General features: G+C 44.8%; 1 protein-coding gene across 3 annotated transcripts in view; it reads left to right on the top strand.

Annotated features, from left to right (window-relative positions):
* Window positions 1-21742, top strand: part of ADAMTS12 (ADAM metallopeptidase with thrombospondin type 1 motif 12) — a 344985-nt gene that overhangs the window by 185690 nt on the left and 137553 nt on the right. For all 3 annotated transcript variants that reach the window (XR_002100368.1, XM_019531927.1, XM_019531926.1), the window contains exons 5-7: window positions 5489-5572; window positions 7236-7360; window positions 17398-17547. Coding sequence is in view for 2 of the 3 variants with exons in the window: in XM_019531927.1 (XP_019387472.1) it covers window positions 5489-5572; window positions 7236-7360; window positions 17398-17547 (359 nt within the window). In the remaining variant the exon portion in view is untranslated. The remainder of the gene's footprint in view (window positions 1-5488; window positions 5573-7235; window positions 7361-17397; window positions 17548-21742) is intronic.

The raw sequence follows: 21742 nt of genomic DNA, 5'->3' as shown, positions 1-21742 counted from the left end.
GGGGCACTTTCATTAGCAAGCCACACTAATAAAAAGCACCTGAGTGTCATGTGCACCAGGGCCTCTGCACTGAAAAATGGTGGTGGGGCATTTTGAACTAAAACTTATTGAATGAGCCTTAGTTCAAAGCGTCCCACTGCTATTTTTCAGCACGGGGATGCTGATACACATGACAGTGGAGCCTGTTGGAGCGCGGAAATTTCCATGCTGTAGCAGACTTGATTAATCTTCTATATTAATCAATTAATCAAGTCTGCTCCAACATGCTGGATTTCCCTGTATAGGCACCCCCTAAGTGCTTAATAGGGAACAATAAAACAATGCCTGAATGAGCAGTAGGAAGCCTATGGCAGTGATAGCTGCTTCACAGTAGGACTGTAGGCTGGAGCTCTGCAGGGGAGACAAGGCACTGCTATAAGTAAGCTGCTGTGTAGACCAGTTGGTAAGCCTAATGTATGGCCAGCCCCATGGAGTCACCTGACTGGAAAGGGGCAAGGCCTGGGAGAGAGAGAAGCTAGGGCCAGATCCAGGGCAGGCAATCTGGCCTGGGAGGCTGAAGAGGGAAGAACTCTGCATGAGATGACTTCTGCTGAGAGATGGACTGTGAGCATGCTATGCCTGGAGACAGTAAGTGAGAGCTAGCAGCAGACTGAGGCCCATGGCTGGATAGGAGTTTTGGTATATATAGCCAGGAGTCTAAGGTTAGTTATAGCCAGAGTGCTTATGTATTTCAGTTTAGTTTTAACCAATGGTTTGGGTTTTTTGACTGTCAGGGGAAGGCAGAGATCCCAATAGTGCCTGAGGGCACTGGGCTGTCTTCAGCCCTGCCAGAAGACTGAAAATTGGAGAAAGTGACTGAGGCTTAGCAAAGGTGAGAGCCAGACCAGGCCATGGGGAAGGGCAGAATCAGGGCCAAGGGCCCACAGCCTTGACAGATGAAAATTAGGGCCAGGGCCCAGCAGTTCAGGAAGGGCAAAGGCTGGGCCAGGGGACCCAGCCTGAGAAGGTTGGAGTCAGGGCTAGGAGCCCAGTACCAGAGAAGGGTGAGATTGGGGCTAGGGACCCAGCACAAAGGACACAGCAGGTAGAGATACTAATGACTGACAGGGCTGAGGCTGAGATAGCGGGACCCAAATCTATGCATCAAGACTAGAGGCTTGCAGCCAGAGGAAAGGCGCAGAGGCTGAGAAGGCTGAGGCCCCAACAAGGAAGTGATCACATGGTAATTCTGGGAGGCATGGGCATGGTGTAAGGGGTGGTTGGAGCCACGTAATAGCCCTTAAGACTACAGGTACCCCAGGGGGTGGGGGGAGGACAGGGGGAACACAGGCAAATCAGGACCCAGTTAGCCCAAGAAGGGCAGAACTGAAACCAGTGGGGTCCAGGAGGGACCTGCTGCCAGCTAGAAGAACTGGGGCTCATCCTAGGACCCTTAGGCAGCCTCCCTTTCAGTCAAACAAATGCATCAAGGCATGGCAGACACATGAGAAAGGGAGGGCACCCTAGAGCTGGAGCAGGGTAAGGGCTGCGTGGTCACCAGGGGGTGTCACAGCCACCTCTGGAACATGAACCTTGCTACAATCACTTTTTTTTCCTTCAAATTCTTGCTCATATCAACCACTGATATTTTTTTCGGACCAATTGTGCTTTCTCCCACACGTAACAAAAATATAAATTAAAATGTAAAATAAGTATAAATTCAAATATATCCTCAGATAGTGTGCTTCAAAATGTATTTATTCCCATGAAAAGTAGGAATATCTTGAGAAACTGTCTATGGATCATTCTGCATTTGCCTTGAGTAGTCATTTGAGAACATCTTTTCCGTCTTTTTCTTCATCTCATTATCCACGTTCCTGGCTGCTAAGCCAGATCCACCATGCTGCATTAATCTTCATCCCCTACAAGAGATTTGGTTTCTACTGAACCAAAGCTTTCTCTTAAAGAAAAAAAAGTGTATGCTACTTGTGGTTGTACAAAAAATATTCTAAACTCATGGTGCTATCTTACTTCTATGGAGCAGCAGCCAGCACTAGTCAGACTTCTCCTGATGCTACAATGTAACACGATTTTAAAAACTATGAGTAAAATAGAGAGTGAAGCATAAGTTCCAATATCTTAGACATGTTGAGAACCAATGTGGTCCAGTGGACTGAGATCTGGATGGGGAATTGGGAGCCTGGAGCTATGTTCATAAGGTTGCCAATGCATGTGACCTTGGACAGTCACTTTGGCCCAGAGCCTATTTTCTGATTATGCATTTAAGTCTCCCATATGCATTCATATAATTGCCATTGTTGTCACTTATGCACAGTGGTATTCTGCACACCCCATGCTAATCTACTGAGCATGAACAGCAAGCCACACTTGAGCTGTAGAGCAGCATAGGGAAAACAGAATTGCCCAGGCATACATAAGTCGAAGCTGCAAATATTAAACCAATAAGCAAATGAACAGGCATTCACTTTTGATTCAGGAAATGCAGCCACATGACTGCAGTGACTCAAGCTAAAAGCCAGGGGGCACTATAGCATGGCTTTAGTATGTAGCCAACATGGGGTATGTATTTGCTTCCTCTTCTTGCTGCCCCCAAGGTCACTGGGATTTGCAGTCCACAATCACAGTAGCAAGACTCTGCAGGACTGCTCATCACTTCCTCTTCCTGCTTCCAAGTACCTTTTGGATTTGTAATTCACAGTCACAGCCAGCAGTAAGTTTAGCAAGTCAGGGCAGCTCCGTACTTGGGGGAAGAGAAGTTTAGCCTCCCTCCCTGGCCCTAGACTCCAGCTGGGGTTTGCCTGAGTGGTGTGGGGGTGGGCAGTGAGCCAGCCAGTGAGGCCAGTAAGCCACCCCTCACTGCTCTGGCTAGAGACCAGAGGGGCGGGGCCAGCCCTGTTCTCTGGAGCAGATAGCCCAGCCCAGCCCAGCCCAACCCAGGGCTGCAAAATGCTGGGATGCTGGGGGACTCGGATTTAACTTGAACCAGGAAGGGGTCTGGGGCAGAAGTTGCATAAAACGCTTTGACCTAAATCAGTTAAGTCTGATGCTACATTCAACCAGGTTTATCTTAAATCAGTTTCAACCAGTTTTAAAATTGGTTTATGTGCACTGAACTTCTATTCTGTTAGGTGTTTTAACCAGTGTCTGATCACTTAAACCAGTTTATGTGTAACTTCTGTCCCTAGTGTTGGAGAGCACTCACTTGGCAGCCAGGAGGGGAAGACATATGGGGTAAGGAGGAAAAACAAGCCAGAGGGTGTGTGGCTCAGTGAGGTGACTGCTGCCCTGGAAGGGAAGGGGGCTCTGGGCTTTAGCCCACACCCGCTCCTGATAAGACAGAAATATCCCACTACCATTTATTCTTTCATATAGTAAAAGTAAGGTGCAGTGGACCAGCTTCAATGAGAAGGTAGAAGAGTGCTCTGGACAATGCCTTCGGCCCCCTTCTGCAGCGCTACACAGTCATGGAGATGTAATAGTTGCATCATAGCAGCTTATTGTTGTCCTTTAATATTGACACAGTTGTTACATCTGTCTATCACCTGAAGCAACTTGCTGGGTAAGGTTCTATTCTATAAAAGTTCATAGTATCTCGTCCTTAGTTTCATTATTGTAGGTCAGGTTTTCCATGTAATTTACATAGAAATTATAGCCACATAAAGATATAAACAACCTTCACTTTCAATGCCTTATTTTCCTTTCTAGCAACAATTAGAGGAAAATAACACATGACCATGAGAGGAAATAACATGTGACAGCACTTGAGAAATGGAAACTGGGGATTTTTTCCGTACAATATTTATCACCAACTTGGAGTCAAAAGATATAACTCCTAATATGCATGTTCAGAAAAGCAGATACTAAATGGAAATTGATGTAACCCAGAATCAGGGCTGAAATATGAGAAAAAATACATCTGCCTTTATTCCCTATTAGCAAGCTCTTTTAATCTCAAACCTCATTTTTTGTTTTCAGTTCATAATGAAACTGTTTCCTAATGTCAGATTTTGCCTGCAAGGGTTTGTGGTCTGTTCTCATTACATTCTGTGGAAATAATTGTTAGAGAAGGGATTTTGGGAGGAAGATGAAAATGAAGTAGGCCTCAAAATTCACATCAATCCAGATTTCAGGATTTTTATGATTCAAGGTCTGTTTTCTCTATTAGATTGACAGAGAATTCAAAATTTGTCAGCGTGTTTTGATTCTGCATTTGCTCTGTACTGGGACGATGCATTTGGTAGGTGTTTCAGGGGAATAATAATGTATATATGTACTGAATGGTACCAAATACGAAATGTGACCTCAGAGAGGTCTAACTCTAATAGCCTCAGAGAGTTTCTGCCTTTCTGAAAAAACTAGAAGTATATTATATTTTGGTATTACATTGCCTAAATAAAACTTTCAGACTGACAGTCCCTTGCTAGGAAGAAACTTTTATAAGTAAGTAATTCTTTTTCTATTGAAGACTTTTGAAGAATTTTGAGTCAGCATTGTATGCAGGATAATGCATACAATTATCTGCATACAATTATATAGTGCATACAATTATACAGTGAGGAATAATGATCCTCACTGTTACTCCATCTTTTCTTTTTAGCAGTAACGTTCTTGTGACTTTTTTCCCTTTCATCATCTACCACCCAAAAAATTGTATTTGTTCAGTTTTAGCTATGCATGATTTTTCTCCTCATGATGAAGCTCTCTCTTCTCAATCTCATAGGTCCACAGTTGTATGTGCAATTTAAAAAAAAAATTTTTTTTGTTCCTTTCTGTCATAATTCTGTTTCTACCTGGCTATTCACAGACTGTGATACAGGGCACAGCTCATTATTTGGGTCAAGAAGTCACACAGAATTCAGTTCTTCATCCTTCCTTTGCCATTTTTTGTCTAGTTCCATCTGTGTGTGCACGTGTTTTAATCGTTGTCATTAGTTTTAACCTCTACTTCCATACTAGGGATACTCCACTGTCGATATCTTTCCATTTGTCTAGCATTGATTTCTTCCCTTCCCTTTCATGCAGCAGAATCCTGTAGATGCTCCAGTTAAGGTCTGATTCGCTATCACATCGCAATTTAAGTAGATGGCTGTATAAAGTGGATATAAAAGTTCCACCACACTTTGGTAATGTTTTACACCAATTTTGCACTGTGGTAAATGATGACGTGTTGCAGGGCAACTACTCATATTATCATATTTTTAAATAAAAATTATGTTAAAATATTTTAATACAAGATCTAAGGTTTGCTGCTTAATACCTTAATGTTTCTGTGAGCTGCTGGATTTTGATTCTTTGGCTGGGCTGCCCTCTGCGCTAGTTCGCCATAGTTATTAGCATTCACAATGCAAAGTAAACCTTCTCTGAATAATGTGCAGGAGAAGAAAACGAGGAGGGAATGGTGCTTGCAATAAACCACATATTTTCTCTCTAAAGCTTTGTCTTGCTATAGAGGAATCAGTTAATTTCATACCTCCTGGCTCTGGCACAGGTCACGGGGTTATTCCATGATCCAAGCATTGGCAATGCAATCCACATCGTGCTGGTCCGGCTTATTCTTCTTGAGGAGGAAGAGGTAAGATTTTGTTTCTCCCAGCTTTACAATTAAGAAATTTGCACTGAGGGAAGATCTTGGCATGCTTTTTGGAGGAGGTGAGAAATGATGGCTTGGAAAAACCATGGCTTGTATAAAAGTTATCATCCATTCGACTCCTGTATTAATCTGTTAATTTTGGTGTAGCTGTTTAAAGGCTAAATGCTGTGCTTTGTGGCACGTCACTTAGCTCACAGCTTCAGGTGCTGGTGTACAAACTCCTCAAAGCAAATTCAGATAATATGTCCAAATCATAGGCTGTTTTGGGGTGGTGGGGGGAGAGAATCTCTTCAGTATCTTCAGATTTCTGGGCCACCTGATAAGGAGCAGAAATTCAAGTGTACAGGAATCATCTGCAGTCTAGTTGCATAACCTTACCTGAGGCCATGGGTGGATCCAGGATTTACTCAAGGAGGGTGTGGCACACTGCCCCTCAGGCCATGGGGAGATGGAAGCGAGGTGTTGCTGGATCTCCTAGGCCAGGAGCTCCTGGGCCATCAGAAAACACTTGGGAGCTGGGCAGAAAGCAAGCATGTGAAGGCAAGACCCACCTCTTTGCTTGCCTGCTTCTGCTGTCTCTGGCTGACATGCATGTGGGGGATTCCCTAGAGCCACTCCTGTGCTGCTCCAGCCAGGGGATGTGGGGAATAGTTGCATAGTGAGCTGGACTTGGCCAGACCAGAGGCAATGGTGGCAGTGAATGGGTTCCTTCTTCCAGCACCTATTCCCTCTCCACCCCTCCCCACCAAGTATCCAGTGCTGGCCAGGAGCAAGCACTAGAAGAAAGATCCTGTGTGCTGATGTAGCTGTCCATGGACAAGCCCAGTTCCTGACATAGCCACTCCCCACAGACCTCAGTTGGAGTAGGGCAGGAGTGGCTCTGGGGCTTCCTCCATGTCTGCATCAGCCAGGAACAGCAACAGCAGGGACATGTTCTTCCTTCCAGTGCTATGTCCTGTCCAGTGGGGGACATGGGTAGGATGGTGAGAGGGAGCAAGTGCAGGAAGAGGAAACTGCCCACTGCTACTGCTGTCCCCTGCTGAACCTGGTACTCCACCTTGAAAGAGTTTATTTCGCTTCACTACTTCGTTTATTCATCTTATGTTGATTGTATGCAGTTATAAGATGAGGAAGAAACCTTTTCTATGACTGCTCTTCATTTTTTGTAGAAATTTCTAACACATGGTATGAAGGAAATGTATCCTTACATGTTAAAAATGTTACCTGATCATGAGCTTGTTCCTGACACATCAGGAGTGACAAACATAAGCATCAAATTGGCAGCAAATTAATCTACATCTTCTCTGTGTCAAGATGAATACTCACTTCCAAGGAGAAAATAAAATGTCATTTCTGAAAAAAAGCAATTGATAGTTTAGTTTTATGAAAGCCACTTGCAAAAAAACCGCTAATTTCTTCTTTTGATTTTTGTTATCCCCCCTTTCATTTCACTAGTTGCAAAAATGACAAAGTTTCAGCTTAATGTTCAGGCTGTTAGACAAATAGCTGTCATTACTTCTAATGATGGTTTTTGCTTCTGGCAAAAGCATAATCAGCTACATTTCAGTGACTTCAGCGAGCTTCATAATTAACATTGCTGCTGTGCTTTGGCAAATGCATAATATTTTCTTTCTTTTTCCTATAGCAAGGTTTGAAAATTGTTCATCATGCAGATAAGACATTAGCCAGCTTCTGTAAATGGCAGAAGAGCATCAACCCTAAAAGTGATGTCAACCCTATACACCATGATGTGGCCGTCCTTATAACTAGGTACATCCACAAACCTGGAGACAAGCTGCCAAATATTATCTTACACATTTTCTTTCAGATAATATCTTTATAGGCTACTGTCCTCCTTTTGTTCACACTGCAAGTTATCCTATAAAGTATAAGACCCAATAAAGATGCGTCATTTCTTAATGACAATGTTAGTATAAAAATTACTTTACACTAGTATATCACACTTTGTAGCAGATGAGCTATATGATGTGTTATAGATTAATGAATGTTGTCAAGGTTGGAAAGTGCTAAAATTGCCCTTCTGTGCATTTTTAAAGGATGGCTACATCTCAAAATACATATAATTCTTCATACATGTACATGCGGTTTTTGTTAGAGATGGACCATTGGCTAGGGAACTGATCTATGAAGCCTCAGTGTCCCCAGAGCTCAATAATTTGAGAGGCACAAAACCCTAGTTCTCCAGTTTAGGTCTTTCTCTCTCACTGAACGCTATGTTCATAGTAACTTTTTTTGAACCAACTGCATGGCTGGGATAGACAGGCAAGTTTTCAGGCACTGTAATACGTTGAGGTCCCAGGGGTGGCCATGATGCCTCTGCCTGCCTCAGGCTCAGCTGCAGCCTTTCCCTCGAATCTTGCCCACCACCTTGCTCTTAATGAAGGTTATAAAAGGGAGGCTGCCTGTGGGCTCTACACGAGCCCAAGCCTGTGTTGATCCTCGCTGGGCCTCTCCTGGGTCCCCTCAGTCTAGTGCCCCCCAGGCTAGCAGGCCCTCTCAGCCTGTCTGTACCCCTGCCGGGCACCGGGCACCTTAAGGGCTCCTTGCATGGCTTCTTACCTCCCCTACACCATGCCCTAAGCCTTACGGGTGTTCACTCTATGATGTTGTCTATTCATACACTTGCCCCCCTCGGGCCTTTGGACCCCCCTGGTACCTTACACCATCTCCTCCTCGTCTCTCTAATCCTGTGTGGTGCCCCTTCTCTAGGCTCCTGAACCCCCGGTCCTGCATGCAGCCCTTCTCTGGGCACCAGGACCCTCTGTGGGCTCAAAATAAAACAAAGGCCACTTGCCAGTAAAAACTCAGTCCTTCTCTGACCAGGGGGCTTGCCTCTGCTCCCAAGCCTGTGGAGTTGTTTCTAAGTTGCACTCTTTTCAGGAACCCTTCTGCCCAGAGCTCCTTACTTTGTGGCTGCCAAGGAGAGACCACCAAGTGGCTCAGGCTCTGAACTTGTATAGCTCCAGCCTGAGCCCTGTTCCCATCAGGTGAGCCCCTCATCAGCTCCCTGCACCAACTGCAAGCAGCCTCACAAGCTGTTTGCTCCCTTAAAGGAGGAGGCACAGCCCTGTGCCCTGCTACAGCACCTCAGGGCCCTTCCTCAGGCATTAGTACCCAGCCATGCCGTTCAGTTAAAGATATCACCCACCGGAATCATTGCTTCTCATATATTTCCTGGGCCATCATGGCAACAAAATCACCTCGGCACTACCAAATGCTATGATTATGTTCTTTCCTTCCAGGAAAAATGCCAGCCCAGCCCAGTGTACAGATGAGCAGCCCTATAATTGCAGAACCCTGTGATTCCTCAGAATAGATGGATATTTTGTTACTAGGACCATGTAATTCATTTTCAGCCTCTCAAGTTACATGGTTGTAGATATAAAAAAAAATCTCAATGGTGTCTTTTGAATTGCATTTCATAGTGGGAGGCATCATCCATTATGTTCATTTCAAGGCATAAACAGTGCACACCATCTAATTCCAGTTGCCTTTAAAGTTCAGTAAATATTCATCCCAATGAACTTGTGCCTGAAGGACTGAGTTGCTTTTTGTGTCTGTTGAATATCCATGGGTGCTTATATGTATGAGGAAGGGGGTTAGTTCCCTGAAATTGAAAATGGTGGGATTTTAATTGGTGGATTTTTAATTGTGAAAAAATGTTTTAATTTAAGGGCTTCCATCACTATTATGGAACAGTGATGACCCACCAGCAGCTCAGCTCACCACCCTGCCCTCTCTCCCTCCCCTTGGCCATGGGCAAGCTCTGCCGAAACCCCCCCCACCAAAAGAACAGCAAGGGGCCAGATCTTTTTTTTTTCTCATGGAGCATACCCACTTCTCCCACAGCTTGGAAGAGAGCTGCCATCAACCCCTGAGATGTGGAGGGGCCCGTCCTTCCCTCCGCAGTGGCGGTGCTCCTTGGGGCCACCCAGGCAGGGTGGTAGCTACATAGGTACTGCCCCAGCGCGGAGGCAGCACCTGCTGGATCCAGTTCTTCCCTGAGCCTGTGTTAGGAGCAGCACCTGGGGGTGCCACCACCATGGAGGGAAGGACTGGACCCCTCCCCACAGCTCAGGGGCTGCTGGTAGCTCATCCCCAGCCATGCAGACAGGCTACTTGAGAAAAGAAAAAGGATTGGGCCCCTCATCACTTTAATTTGTTTTTTCTCATTCAGCCCCTGAGTGCAGTGTGGGGGGAAGTCCTTCCCTCCATGGTGGCAGCGACCCTCAGGGCTGCCTGGGCAGAGTGCTGGTGTGTGGGTGCTGCCCCAGCTCACAGGCAACACCTGACCCAATCTAATGGTGCATGGGGTGCTGGAAGCCCGGGCCTGCTCGTGAAAGTTCAGGCTTGATGGGCTTCCAGCACCTCGTGCACTGTTCCTGTCACCTTCCTGCGGCCTGTGACTAGGTTTGTTGGCAGCTGAAGAAGGCAGCAGGGACAGTGCATGGGATGCTGGAAGCCTGTCAAGCCTGAGCTTCCCTGAGCATGCCTGAGCTTCCAGTGCCCTGTGCACCATCCTCGTAACTTTCTCTGGCTAGCAGCACAGCCAACTGCCCTCCTGCCACCTTCCCACACTGCTCCAAGGCAAGCCAGCCCAGCCTGTTCCTGGGGCAGCACAGGGAGGCAGCAGGAGCTGTGTGACACATACACATGACTGATTCTTTTTAATTTGCCCAGATCAAACTAAAATACATCAGAGGTGGTCTAAGTTGCCACATTCAAAGAAATTTTGTCATGAAAAAAATCATGCATGTGTACATGGTGATGCCATTACATTAGGCAAATAGCAATTTCTCATCACTTTTTGTCACGTGTACATGGCCTCATCATCACATGTACAAGCGCCCCATGAGATTATGGTTACTTCTGATTTATTGTTGAAAAATCAACATTTTTTCAGAAACTATGAAGATATAAAAAAAAAATTCTCAGCCAGTTATTGATGAATAATCACTAGATGAGCTGAGTTGCTTGCTTTCTATTTGTTGGAGAAGTCCTATTACATTGTTTTGGTTAAATGAATGCACAAGCCCTAATAGCACACATTCTCACTTGTGACTCTAACATTGTTTGTGTAATTACTTACGTATACAGCTTTGAAACTTGTTTTTCTGTCCATTCCTCTCTCCCCTCATATAGCAAACATTTGCTATGTTATGCTTTCTTTTGTATTATGGCAGAACCTACCAATTTCAACCAAGGTCAGCCAAGGTTGTGTTAGATGCTGGATTAACAAATAGTACATAAGAATTTGGTACTTAAGAATTTAAAGAAAGAAGACAAACAGTGTGATAAAAAAGTATTCTTTTTCTCTTGTATGTAGATCAAGAACTGAGGTACAGAGGGATTAGATCACTTGCAAGAACATACTCTGGACTCTTTTAGGAAACATTTGGACACCTGTCTTGCTGGGGTCCTTTGACCTTAGCTGACTTCCTGCCCCTGGGCAGGGGGCTGGACTCGATGATCTTCCAAGGTCCCTTCCAGCCCTCATGTCTATGAAATCTATGATTTACCTTACACAGGAAATATGTGGCAGAGAGCACAGCTCCATTTCATTGCCTTATCCATATGACCACCCTTTCTCTTTTGAACAACGGATACATTCTGAGACCATCATGCATTTCTTATTGATATTTAGCAGACAGATCAGCTTTGAGCCTGCAAACTCAATAGGTCTGTTCACATGTCTAAAGGTAAATATTTGCATGTATATTTGCAGGGTCAGAACCTTATCCTGTCATACAAAATAAAGTATCCTTGGCCTTTTAAGATCAACACTTTTCCCTTTGTCCAGAGGATGAGTTGTTTTTCCCCCAGTAAAAGCAAATTCAAAGCCAAATGCATTTGATCCTGTTTGTTTGCTTGTTGCATAAACTGGACTCTCTGGTTTGTGACCTGTATAACAATAATGCTAGTAATGGTTAGTGTAAGTTGTTGAAAAGTAATTTAATTAACAGTGATTTGTGACATTATTTGCAAGTTTTCATTTTGTGTGTTAATAACACATTGCATACTTTAATGTCCTTATAATTTAGTATCAAATCACCACATACAATCTTATTGTTGGTGAATTCATTAAAAGAAAAAAACATTCTTTTCGGATTAGGGGTACACCAATAGAGATTTTGGGGCCAATACTGATAGCCAATTTTTAAGGAAGCATATCACCAATACCGATCCAATTTCCAATACAGCTGTGTGCAGCTGGTAAGTCCATTGTGGTGGAAGGGGAGGGGGAAGGGAAGAGGCATGGCGGGGCGCAGATCAATGCTCCCATGGTGAGGGAGGGGGCAGGGACAGTCACTGCCCAGCTGGAACGGGGCACAAGATGGAACCACCTATTGTAAAGGAGGGGGGGCAGCCCCTGCCACTGCGTGCACCCTGGGAGGACATGCGGGATGGGGGGGTGCCCTCAGATCTGGGTGGGGTGGGGCGGGGCGGGGCGGACGGGCTGCAGCTGTGGACTGGAGCTGGAGCTGTGCCGGGCTCTTCTTGTTGGGGGCTGGTCTCTGAGCCAGGGCTACAGAGAGGGCTGCAGCCACCCCAAATTTTGCTGTAGCCCTGCTTCCAGTGCTGATGCCCGCCTGGCGCAGCCCTGGCTCTTCCCAGTGCATGGATGGAGGTGAGGCATTGAGCCAGGGCTGTGCTGGGTGGGTGGCGGTGGTACTGGGATTGGGGCTACAGCAAAATTTGGGGTGGCTACAGCCCCTCCACAGTCCCTGCCCTGAGCCCAGCCCCCACTGAGAAGAGCCTGGCATAGCCCCAGCTCTGTCCCATAGCTGCAGCCCATCCGCCCTGCTCGGCCCCATGCAGATGCAAGGGGCACCCCCCTATGCCCCCCTGGGGTGCGCGGAGCAGCAGGAGCCACCATCCCTCCCCCGACAAGCCAGGGCTCCGTCCTGCGACTTGCTCTGCCCTGGCTGGGCAGCACCTGCCCCAGTCCCTCTGTCACCATGGGGGGCATTGATCTGACCCCCCATGTCTCTTCCCTCTCTTCCACCACAACTTATTTACCAGCTGCATGTTGCTCTCCATGCTGCTGGGCTCTTCTCCTTGACTTCTGAGTACTATGCTGCAGCTGCACGCACACATGAGCATTTATTGGCCAAATTATCGGCCACATCAGGCTATTTCTGATATAGCTAGTTTTCTTTATATTGATACCAGTCTGATATTGGACCAAAGTATCAGTGCACCTTTATTTCAGATTGATGTGGAGTGAAAAAAGTTTGTTTTTCCTCACTGAAATGAAAATCCCAAACTATTTCATTTCAGGTTGACCAAATGAATTGGTTCTACTAGAAACAAACTGTTAATCTTAGAGCGGTTGGCAAAAAGTCATGGATGGCAAAAAAGGCAAGATTCTGGAGGACTGGAGGTGGGCTAGCATAGTACCTATCTTCAGAAAGGAAGATCCGGGGGATTATAGACCAGTCATTCTGACTTTACTACCTAGGAAGTTACTGGAATAAATTACAAAAACAGTTAATTAGTAAGCAGCTGGAGGAGGAAGGAATTATCACTAGGACCCAACATAGATTTCCTGAAACAAATCATGCCAAACTAACCTGATTTCCCTTTTTGACGGGGCCTTAAATTTGGATTAGGTGAATGCAATGGAAATAATATACTTGGACTTCAACAGGGTTTTGATAGATGACATTCTCATAAGTAAATTAGAGAAATGTGGGCTGAGGAGCAGAGATTCAAATAATTCAAGGCAAAATCACTGTTAGGTGGATAAATAACAGGTTGAATAAATGCAAACAGAAAATAATTCTAAATGTATTAATGTCAGAATGGCAGGATGTTTCAACTGGGGTTCCATAGGGATCTGTTCTGGGTCCAGTGGCATTTAACATCTTTATTATTGATATGGATGCAGGGATAGAGAGCTTTCACATCAAGTTTGCAGATGATACAAAACTAGAAGGACTTGCAGTCTCCTGATACAAGTTGAATTCTAAGGGATTTTGACTACTGGGCACAAGACAAAAGTATGAAGTCCAGGAAAAACAAAGATGCAGGCAAATTGGAAAGGGTTCAGCAGAGAGCAACAAAAAATATTAGAGGTCTCAGAAACTTATGAGAGAAGGTGGGAAGAACTGGGGTTATTTAGTCTGGAGAACAGAACTTTAAGAAGGGGTTTGAGAACAGTCTTAAAATACCCGAAGGGTAGTTATAGAGAAGATGGTGCTAAACAGTTCTCTGTGGCTGCAGGGGACAGGACAAGGAGTGATGATCTTAAATTACAGCAAGGGAAATTTAGGTTGAATATTAGGAAGAACTCTCTCACTTTGGGGGTGGTTAAACATCAGAACAGGCGATCTAGAACAACTGGGAGATTTTAAGAATGAGTTAGACAAACACTGGGCTGGAATATTGTAGAAAGGGTTAATCCTGCCTTGAGCAGGGGGTTGGATTAGGTGACCTCTTGAGAGTCCCTTCCAGCCCTGTTTTTCAATGATTTGATGAAATATGAAGTGCTCCACATAGGGAAGAAAAACAAATGTCCAAATACAGAATGGAAGATGATTGGTTAGCAGTAGCATTGCTGAGAGAAACACAGGCTGCTTTGGCAGGATTTAATTTTAATTTTTTAATACTTTTGACAGCTAAAATCAATGTTTATTTTTAAGCATTTATTTTGATTTTTATCAATTTAAATGTCCAGGATTGCATGAAATTAAGGGTGTGGGGGGTGCGCGTGCACACACAGACACGCACACACAAATATGCTCACTTCTTCCTCCAGCCCAGCACACAGCCTGTGCAGGGGAAGTTGCTGTGCTGCCAGACTCAGTTCGCTGTCCAGTCCCTGTAGAAAGAGTCACTAAACTCAGAGCCCGCTTTCCTTTGTCCCATGGTGCTTGCTGCCCCCCTGCCTCACTCCCCAGCAAGGAAACCTCTGGCCGCTGGAACCACATCTGCCCCTTGCAGCCAGGGGCTTATTCTGCCTGTACCAGCTCCTGCCTGAGTTTGCAAGGGAGGGCCTGGCTGGCTAGCACCCTGAGGGGGCAGGGACACACACGCGCGCGCGTGCACACACACATGCACACGCACCCCCCCCAGCCCACCTCCCTCCACCTGCAGCCACTGCTCAGTGAAAGCCTCCCGGGCACTGCAGCAGCAACCAATTCTTACATCCCCTTTCTATAAATGTTGATTATTAACAATGGAAATATTTTTTCATCCATCTGTGAGTGTGAGGTAAAAATTGATACGTATTGACATTTACCAATAAAAATTGACTCCTGCCAAGGGGGATTTTGGTGCATGACAGAGTTAACTAAAGCCAGCAATGTGATGTCATTGCCAAAAAAAGCAAGAGCACTTTGGGCTGCATTAACAACAGGAACATAGTATGTAAAACATGGGAGGTCATTGTACCACTCTACTACTTCGGCCTCAGCTAGAGTATTGCATGCACCTGGACTAGCTGATCCTTGAGTCCCTTCCAACCCTACAATTCTAATTTCATTTTCATTAAAATGGCTTTGAAATATCACTTCCAAATTACAATTTGGAATATTTAATTTAATAGGATCATAGGGAATGTTGAAAAAAAGCATTTTAAGATGTAGAAAAAGATTTTTCTGAAACATTTTTTCTGCTTGAAACCATCAGCTGAACTCAAGCCAAATTAGTGAATAGCTTTGTTACCCTGGAACTGCATTTTCCAGGAATTAAATTATTTTTGTGAAAAAACTGGCAGCATTCTTACCACATAATAAAAACAATGTGAAACATTAGATTAAAAGCAAAAGACTCAATGAGCCTATGTAGAACCCTGACTGAAACAACTATTTGGCAAAAAGGCAATTTTTAGCTCAACAAGACCATCAGGCAAAGGGAAACAATTTCTAATTGACACGGAATAAAAAAAAAGTGATCAGCAAGTCCAAAAAATAAAAATAAGAATGAGAACAAAGGCAGGCATCACAAAATGCTTCATAATATATCTGCTCAAATGAACAGGCTTTATAAATTAACCTCCCATTATTGAGCTGGGACCTCCTCTAGTGTTCCTTTTGAGAGGATGTTCCAGAGTTGAGGAGCTAAGATCAAGAGTGATTCCCCTTCCCCTCGGTTGGTCTAATACAAGAAATCACTTCTACCCAAAGAACCTTGTCTGCCTATGTCCTTACACAAACACAGCTACAATCAACTACCCTTCCCCTCCCCACCCAAAGCCAAATCCTATTGAACCTGGGGGTGACAAGGGACCTCCCACAGTCAGCTGTAGGGCCCTTGTCCACGTAATGCATTACCTAGATACACCACAGGAGATGGCAGCAAAAATCGCCATTTTGCTAGATACCATACTGAGGCACAAGGTTGAGAGGCACATTTTAGTAACTTCTGAGTCACTATAATAGCTCTTCCAACCCAGAGTAAAAACAGATTTTTTTAAATATATGCTTTTACACTGGTTTAAAGAGATGAAAACAGAATAACTAAGCCTTTTGATTACAGGGTTTACTGGCTTCAGAACTCAGTTGTTTGGTGCTAGCACTGGAGCAGCAATCCTGCCCTGCTGGCTGAGAAAACAAAGGAGAGACCGGAATAGGCTTTAGAAGCCTGCAAGGCCTTTTAGCCAGGCTCTGTAGATTATTGCTTCCTCTAAAATAGCACATCAGTTGCTAACCATCCGTAGGCCCCTTGCAACGACTTAATGAGATGAGATGATATACTCAGTTTACTTTAAAAAGTAGTATGAGACCAGGCAAGCAAAGACCTGGGGAAAAATTTAAGTAGAAACTTGAAACTGAACTGAAATGGAAGTAGTTTTAGGACTTGTGCTATTTATTCAGTTAATCCAGTAAAATACCTTGGTTAATGTTAAAAGATTCTCCCTGTGATCTTTACCAGGCATGAGCCTCTCAGACTTCAAATAATCAACATGAATGTCTCTACTATACAGAATGCTGTCATAGGCAGGAGTTTTAAAGGTTTTTCCACATGTGGGTGCAGTTTAAATGGAACAGGGGATCTTAGCTGCTGTAACAGTTAGTATTCAGATGAATATGTGTGAAACCCCTCAACATCTATAACATTCAGTTGCCATGTTTTACTGCCTTTGAAAAACACTTTTACCACTTACTTTTATGATAAGATATTGCCCTAAGAAGAGAGAGGAACACTATTGTCTTCACTGTATAGTGCCGCCTTCCATAGAGAGGAAAGAAGTCACCCTGACAGTTATACTGTCCTCCTCTTCCTTTGATGTAATTCTACCCGAGCATTGAGCTTGGTGTACCTCTTTAAGAGGCACCTCCTAGATGTTTACAAGTCAGCCTCCTGATCCTAGTTAGGCAGATGACAAGTAGTGGCTATACTGTTCCCTTCCTGTTTCCTCCCCCCTACTTGTATAATCCCAGTGGGAAAACAAAACTGTCTACTGCACTCCGTGTAACTACTAAAGAAATGCCTTTTCTTCACCACATTCATTTGCTTCTCTTTTGTATCCCCATCTTTTCCATTTAGTCTGTGGTCTCAGGATGAAAGGCTTTTAGGACTTGCATCGTCTCTCTTTGTTTCTATAAAGCTCAGCAGAAATGGGCCCTTGTCCCAATTAGAGTATTTAGGCACTATCACAATAAAAGTATGTCCTGGTGAATAACAGTCTTAAGTACAGTATGCCAGTATAAATGCTAGGTGTACCACCCTTTGCCTAAAATTCTCACTAACATTAATGTAGTACGAGTTTACCACCTGGCATAAGCAGGACAAAACACTTTTTATACTCTCTAAACTGTGAGTCTTTACTGGTTTTGCAGGAAGGACATTTGTGCTGGCATGAATCGTCCCTGTGAAACCTTGGGTTTGTCTCATCTGTCTGGTATGTGTCAACCTCACCGGAGCTGTAATATTAATGAAGATTCTGGATTGCCCTTGGCATTCACTATTGCACATGAACTTGGACACAGGTATAGTGGAATGTAAACAGCATTTCCCTCCTAAATATGTTTGGCATTCTGTATATTCTGGGATAGACATTTCTGGAGAAAAAGGGTGGTTGAAAAGTCTTGACTTAAGATCTCTGTAAAGGCTCATTAGTGACATTTCCTTTGAAACATATCTCTCTTTATAGTGTTGCCTCACCTTAGAGCCTTACACTACAGGGCTGACTTGAGGATCAGGCCCTCAGTGAGTTTAATCTCTATTGCTTAACTTGCTTCAAGTGCTTTGGGCAAATTGCAGCCTCTATCTATATCTGTCATTTATATGCAAAAGCAATAAAACATGTAAGCATAATGTTTATGGCTTGGAAGGAATCTGGGTGTAATATGGCTTCTGGGTAAAATTCAAGAAGCTCTTGGTTTGAATATCTGGAGCTCTGGTGGATAGGTAATTCTCCCAATCTGGGTTGAGTTCCCATTCCCAGGTAGATCAGGCTGGGACATCCCTGGCACAAGATCGGGCCAGGGCTGGGGAGTCAGGCCTGCATGATGGTGGTCCTGGGGAGGGGAACTCAGCCTAGCTGGGCTGGCTCCCCATCCCCCACGCTAGATCGGGCCGGGGCAGGGCTGAGGGATCTTGGGCTGATCTAGCGCCAGGGATGGAAACACAACCCAGCTGGGATGACTCCCTGTCCCTGGCCAGATCTTGCACTGGGGATGGGAAGATAGCCCAGCTGGACTGACTTCCCATCCCCAGCGCTATGGTCAAAACGTTTGACTTTCACAACATTTCAACTAGCCTCATTTTGTTTCAAGGCTATTTCAAAGCCCTGTGTTTTATTTAAATTGTGCTGTTTCAACCTCAAAATGAGTCGAAACAATGTTGAAATGAAACAGCCAGCGAAATTTTGCACAGCCTTATAATATATAGTTTACTCTGGATTTTACATAAGTGAGGAAATACAACTGCCCTCTAAGGTAGGGGTGTCAAACATGCAGCCTGAGAGCTGGATCCAGTCTGCAGAGCTGCTCTACCTGGCCGCTGGGCTATCAGCAGTCTATTGGAAGTGGGAGGTATGCCCAGGGAAGTGGTCTGCCATAGAACCTGGGACTCTTGGGCCCTGGGGAACATGGCCATCAGCTGCAGGAGGGCAAGCAAGGGCTGATACAAACTTGATCACCCTCTAGCCCTCTGCCTATCACCACCAAAGCAGTCCTACCTTCTTGGCTGATGGTTGTGCTGCTGCCACATGCCAGCACTGGAGCTGAAGCTGGAACTGTTATTGCCATGTGCCCTATGAGCTGCTGCCATGACACAAGGAATGTTGCAGAAGTTGTGCTCTGGCTCTAGCTCTGGCATGGGGCATGCAGCACGCAGTATGCTTTGGGAGCCAGGGCTGCTAACACCATCACTGCCATGTGCACTGGGTTGCAGCTGGAGCTGCTGCTGCCAGAGCCACTTTGTGCTTGGGGCTGGAACTGCCCACAAAGAGTCCCATGGTCAAGACCTGGTGACTCTGACAGCCCCTGCCTTAAGGAGCTCAATCATGTTTATCAGATCTGCCAGAGCAAAAAATCAGTAATTCCATTCCATAAGGAATTTCAGTAGTTCAACCTGTGTTTTTGTCCCAAATTGGGATCAAATTGGAGATACAGTTTTTTCCATGGAAAATGGATTCAGAAATGCCTGATATTTAACTTCCTCATTTTTGTAGTTAAACTGTATTTTGATATTCCTGAGGTAATTTTTTTTTACTATTTTTTGAACAGATCTGATTTTTTTTGCTACTGTACAGCTTTAGAAAGTATTTCTCTATTGTAGGACACAGCCTCATAGAGCACAATGATATGGTCTCTCCAGTGAGCCTGCATTGCATCATGGGAAATGTAATTTAGATAGGGATACCAGCCCACATGAGAAAATAGGAACTTCAGGTATCTGGATAATAATTCCCATGAGACAACATACCACAACAGGGAATGCAGTTTAAAGTTAGATAGACTCAAAGTAATATATTTAATGTTAGGTCTACTACTTAAAATACTCGATTCTTACCTTATTTTTATTTTTTTGTTGGGGGGGAATCAAAATAAAATATTTTCTGTTAAAATTGTTTTTTTTATTCTGAAAAATTCCAGACTGGCTGTACCCTCTATCCCAGAAGTACTCAACGTCCAACGAGCAGGCCACCTGTTGCCCATGGAGCCATTGCATCTGGCCCTAGATCCATAAATTTGGCAGTGGGAGGGCAGAGATCATTAACATGGCCATTTTCCCCATGGCCAAATTCCCAAACCCCATGTCCCATGTGGCAGCTGCATCCCCTTTCCCCCTCATGGGGCCAGGCCATGCCCCTTTCCCTTCTTGTGGTTGGATCAGGGCCAGACCACACCCCCACCACGCCCAGTTGATAGTTGTTGGTGTATGCTATTTCAGTCAGTAATTCTCAGCACATCTGAGGGATTTAGGTGCTGTTGAAAATCTAACCCTTATTCCTTACATTTGTACCTAGAAGGGGAGCAGGGAACAGCTTGTAAATGTTTAAAAGAAGTTGTGGAAGAAGGAATAAGATAGGCATACTTTTTTTTAGAGCTCTTGGGTCATTTTGGAATGATATTTTCAAGAGAAAAAGATTTTTAAAGTTTTAGAGGTTTTTGATTCATTGGGGAGTCTTAGGGAGTGTGTAGATGAAATGGCAGCCCTAAATTGAAGTGGTAGGTTTTTAAAAACACCCGTGCAAAGTAAACTTCTGTGTCATATACACCCGTGTCTTACTTGCCTCTCCAGTGGCAGGGAGGGGAGGGCGAGCTGCTGGTGGGCGGAGTGGTCCCTGGGCTGCCAGGTAGGGAGGGAGCTGGTGCTTCCGTCCATGGCAGCAGCAGCCCCCCCACCCCCACCTCCCCAGGCAGCACCCACCCAAAGGCATCTGTCTTGGGTGGTCCTGGAGGGCACAGCAGCCAGGAGGGAAGGACTGGGTCATGCAGGCTCATGCAGGCAGGCAGGCTCCAAGGGAAAAAAAAAAAAAAAAAGATCTGGCACTCTGCCTTTTTTTTTTTCCTACAGTGGAGCCTGCTTTCCTGGGCTGCTGCCAGGCTGCCTACATGGGCTGCCTACACAGCCCTTGAGCTATGGTTGTGGGGTAGCAAACTAAAATTCCTCAGAGGTGTTTTAGTTTGCTGTGCCCCAAAGTCATTTAAGGTGCATTATGCCACCGAACGTGCTACAGCAGCTGGAATTAATGTGCAATACACCGCTGATGCGTGCAAACACCAACACTATTAAAGTGGTGCAAAAGCATTTAACCCACTTTCAAGTGTTTTGCACGTATGCCCCTCGTTTTGTCTATACATGCCCATTGTGTGTGGTACTGTAACAACCTACAAAGGCATTGGTGTTTCAGCAAGATGTTTTTTGTGTATGGTTTTTACAAATTATTCATTAAAACATTTCTTACTGGGATCAAAAAGACTTGAAGGAGTTAGATAAACCTGATTTCTGAGGGGTTTTGGGGAGGACATGCTATGAAGATGAACTGTTTTCAATGTATAGTATGATGAAGTAGAGAGAGATGATGAGGAAATTAGAGACCAACTTACTGATCATTTCATGAATGTATGACAATGTGGGAAGCAGCACATCTGTAGAAATCAATCACTCAAAAGTGACACCATTAAAATGGTAAATAAAAAGAAAAGCATAGTATCAGAGTAAATGATTATGCAAGAAAATCAGTACTAACTGATCATCAAATTCTGCCACTAGTTTTACAATGTTGAAAGTTTGAAGTAACTCCTGAAGTGAATTTTCATTTACTCCAGCAACTAAAAACAAAATATACTCTGAGGTGCTTTGGGTTAAAGTACAAGGCAGTCGAGGGGAAAGAGACTTAACGGTGGGCATCTACTACAGACCTCCCAACCAGGGGAAGAGCTTGACCAGGAATTCTTAGGTCAGTTCACTGAGGTAGTGAAGTCTAAGGATGTGGTAGTCATGGGGGACCTGAACTTCCTGGACATCTGACTGCTCATGTAGGTTGTTAGATAGAGTACAGGACCTCCATCTAACCCAGGAGGTGCACAGCCCCACCAGGGGAGATGCCTTGTTGGACCTAGTGCTGGCCACAGGTGACGACCTGGTGAGGGGGCTGCGGGTGCTCGACCACCTGGGCGACAGTGATCATCACCTGCTGGAATTCACCATCCAGCGCAAGGTGGCAAAGGC

The sequence above is a fragment of the Crocodylus porosus genome, unplaced genomic scaffold, assembly GCF_001723895.1.
Source record: "Crocodylus porosus isolate Cpor-Errol unplaced genomic scaffold, CroPor_comp1, whole genome shotgun sequence".
Lineage (NCBI taxonomy): Eukaryota > Metazoa > Chordata > Crocodylia > Crocodylidae > Crocodylus > Crocodylus porosus.
The sequence above is the reverse complement of the archived record's forward strand: the minus strand, read 5'-3'. Positions and strand labels throughout refer to the sequence as shown.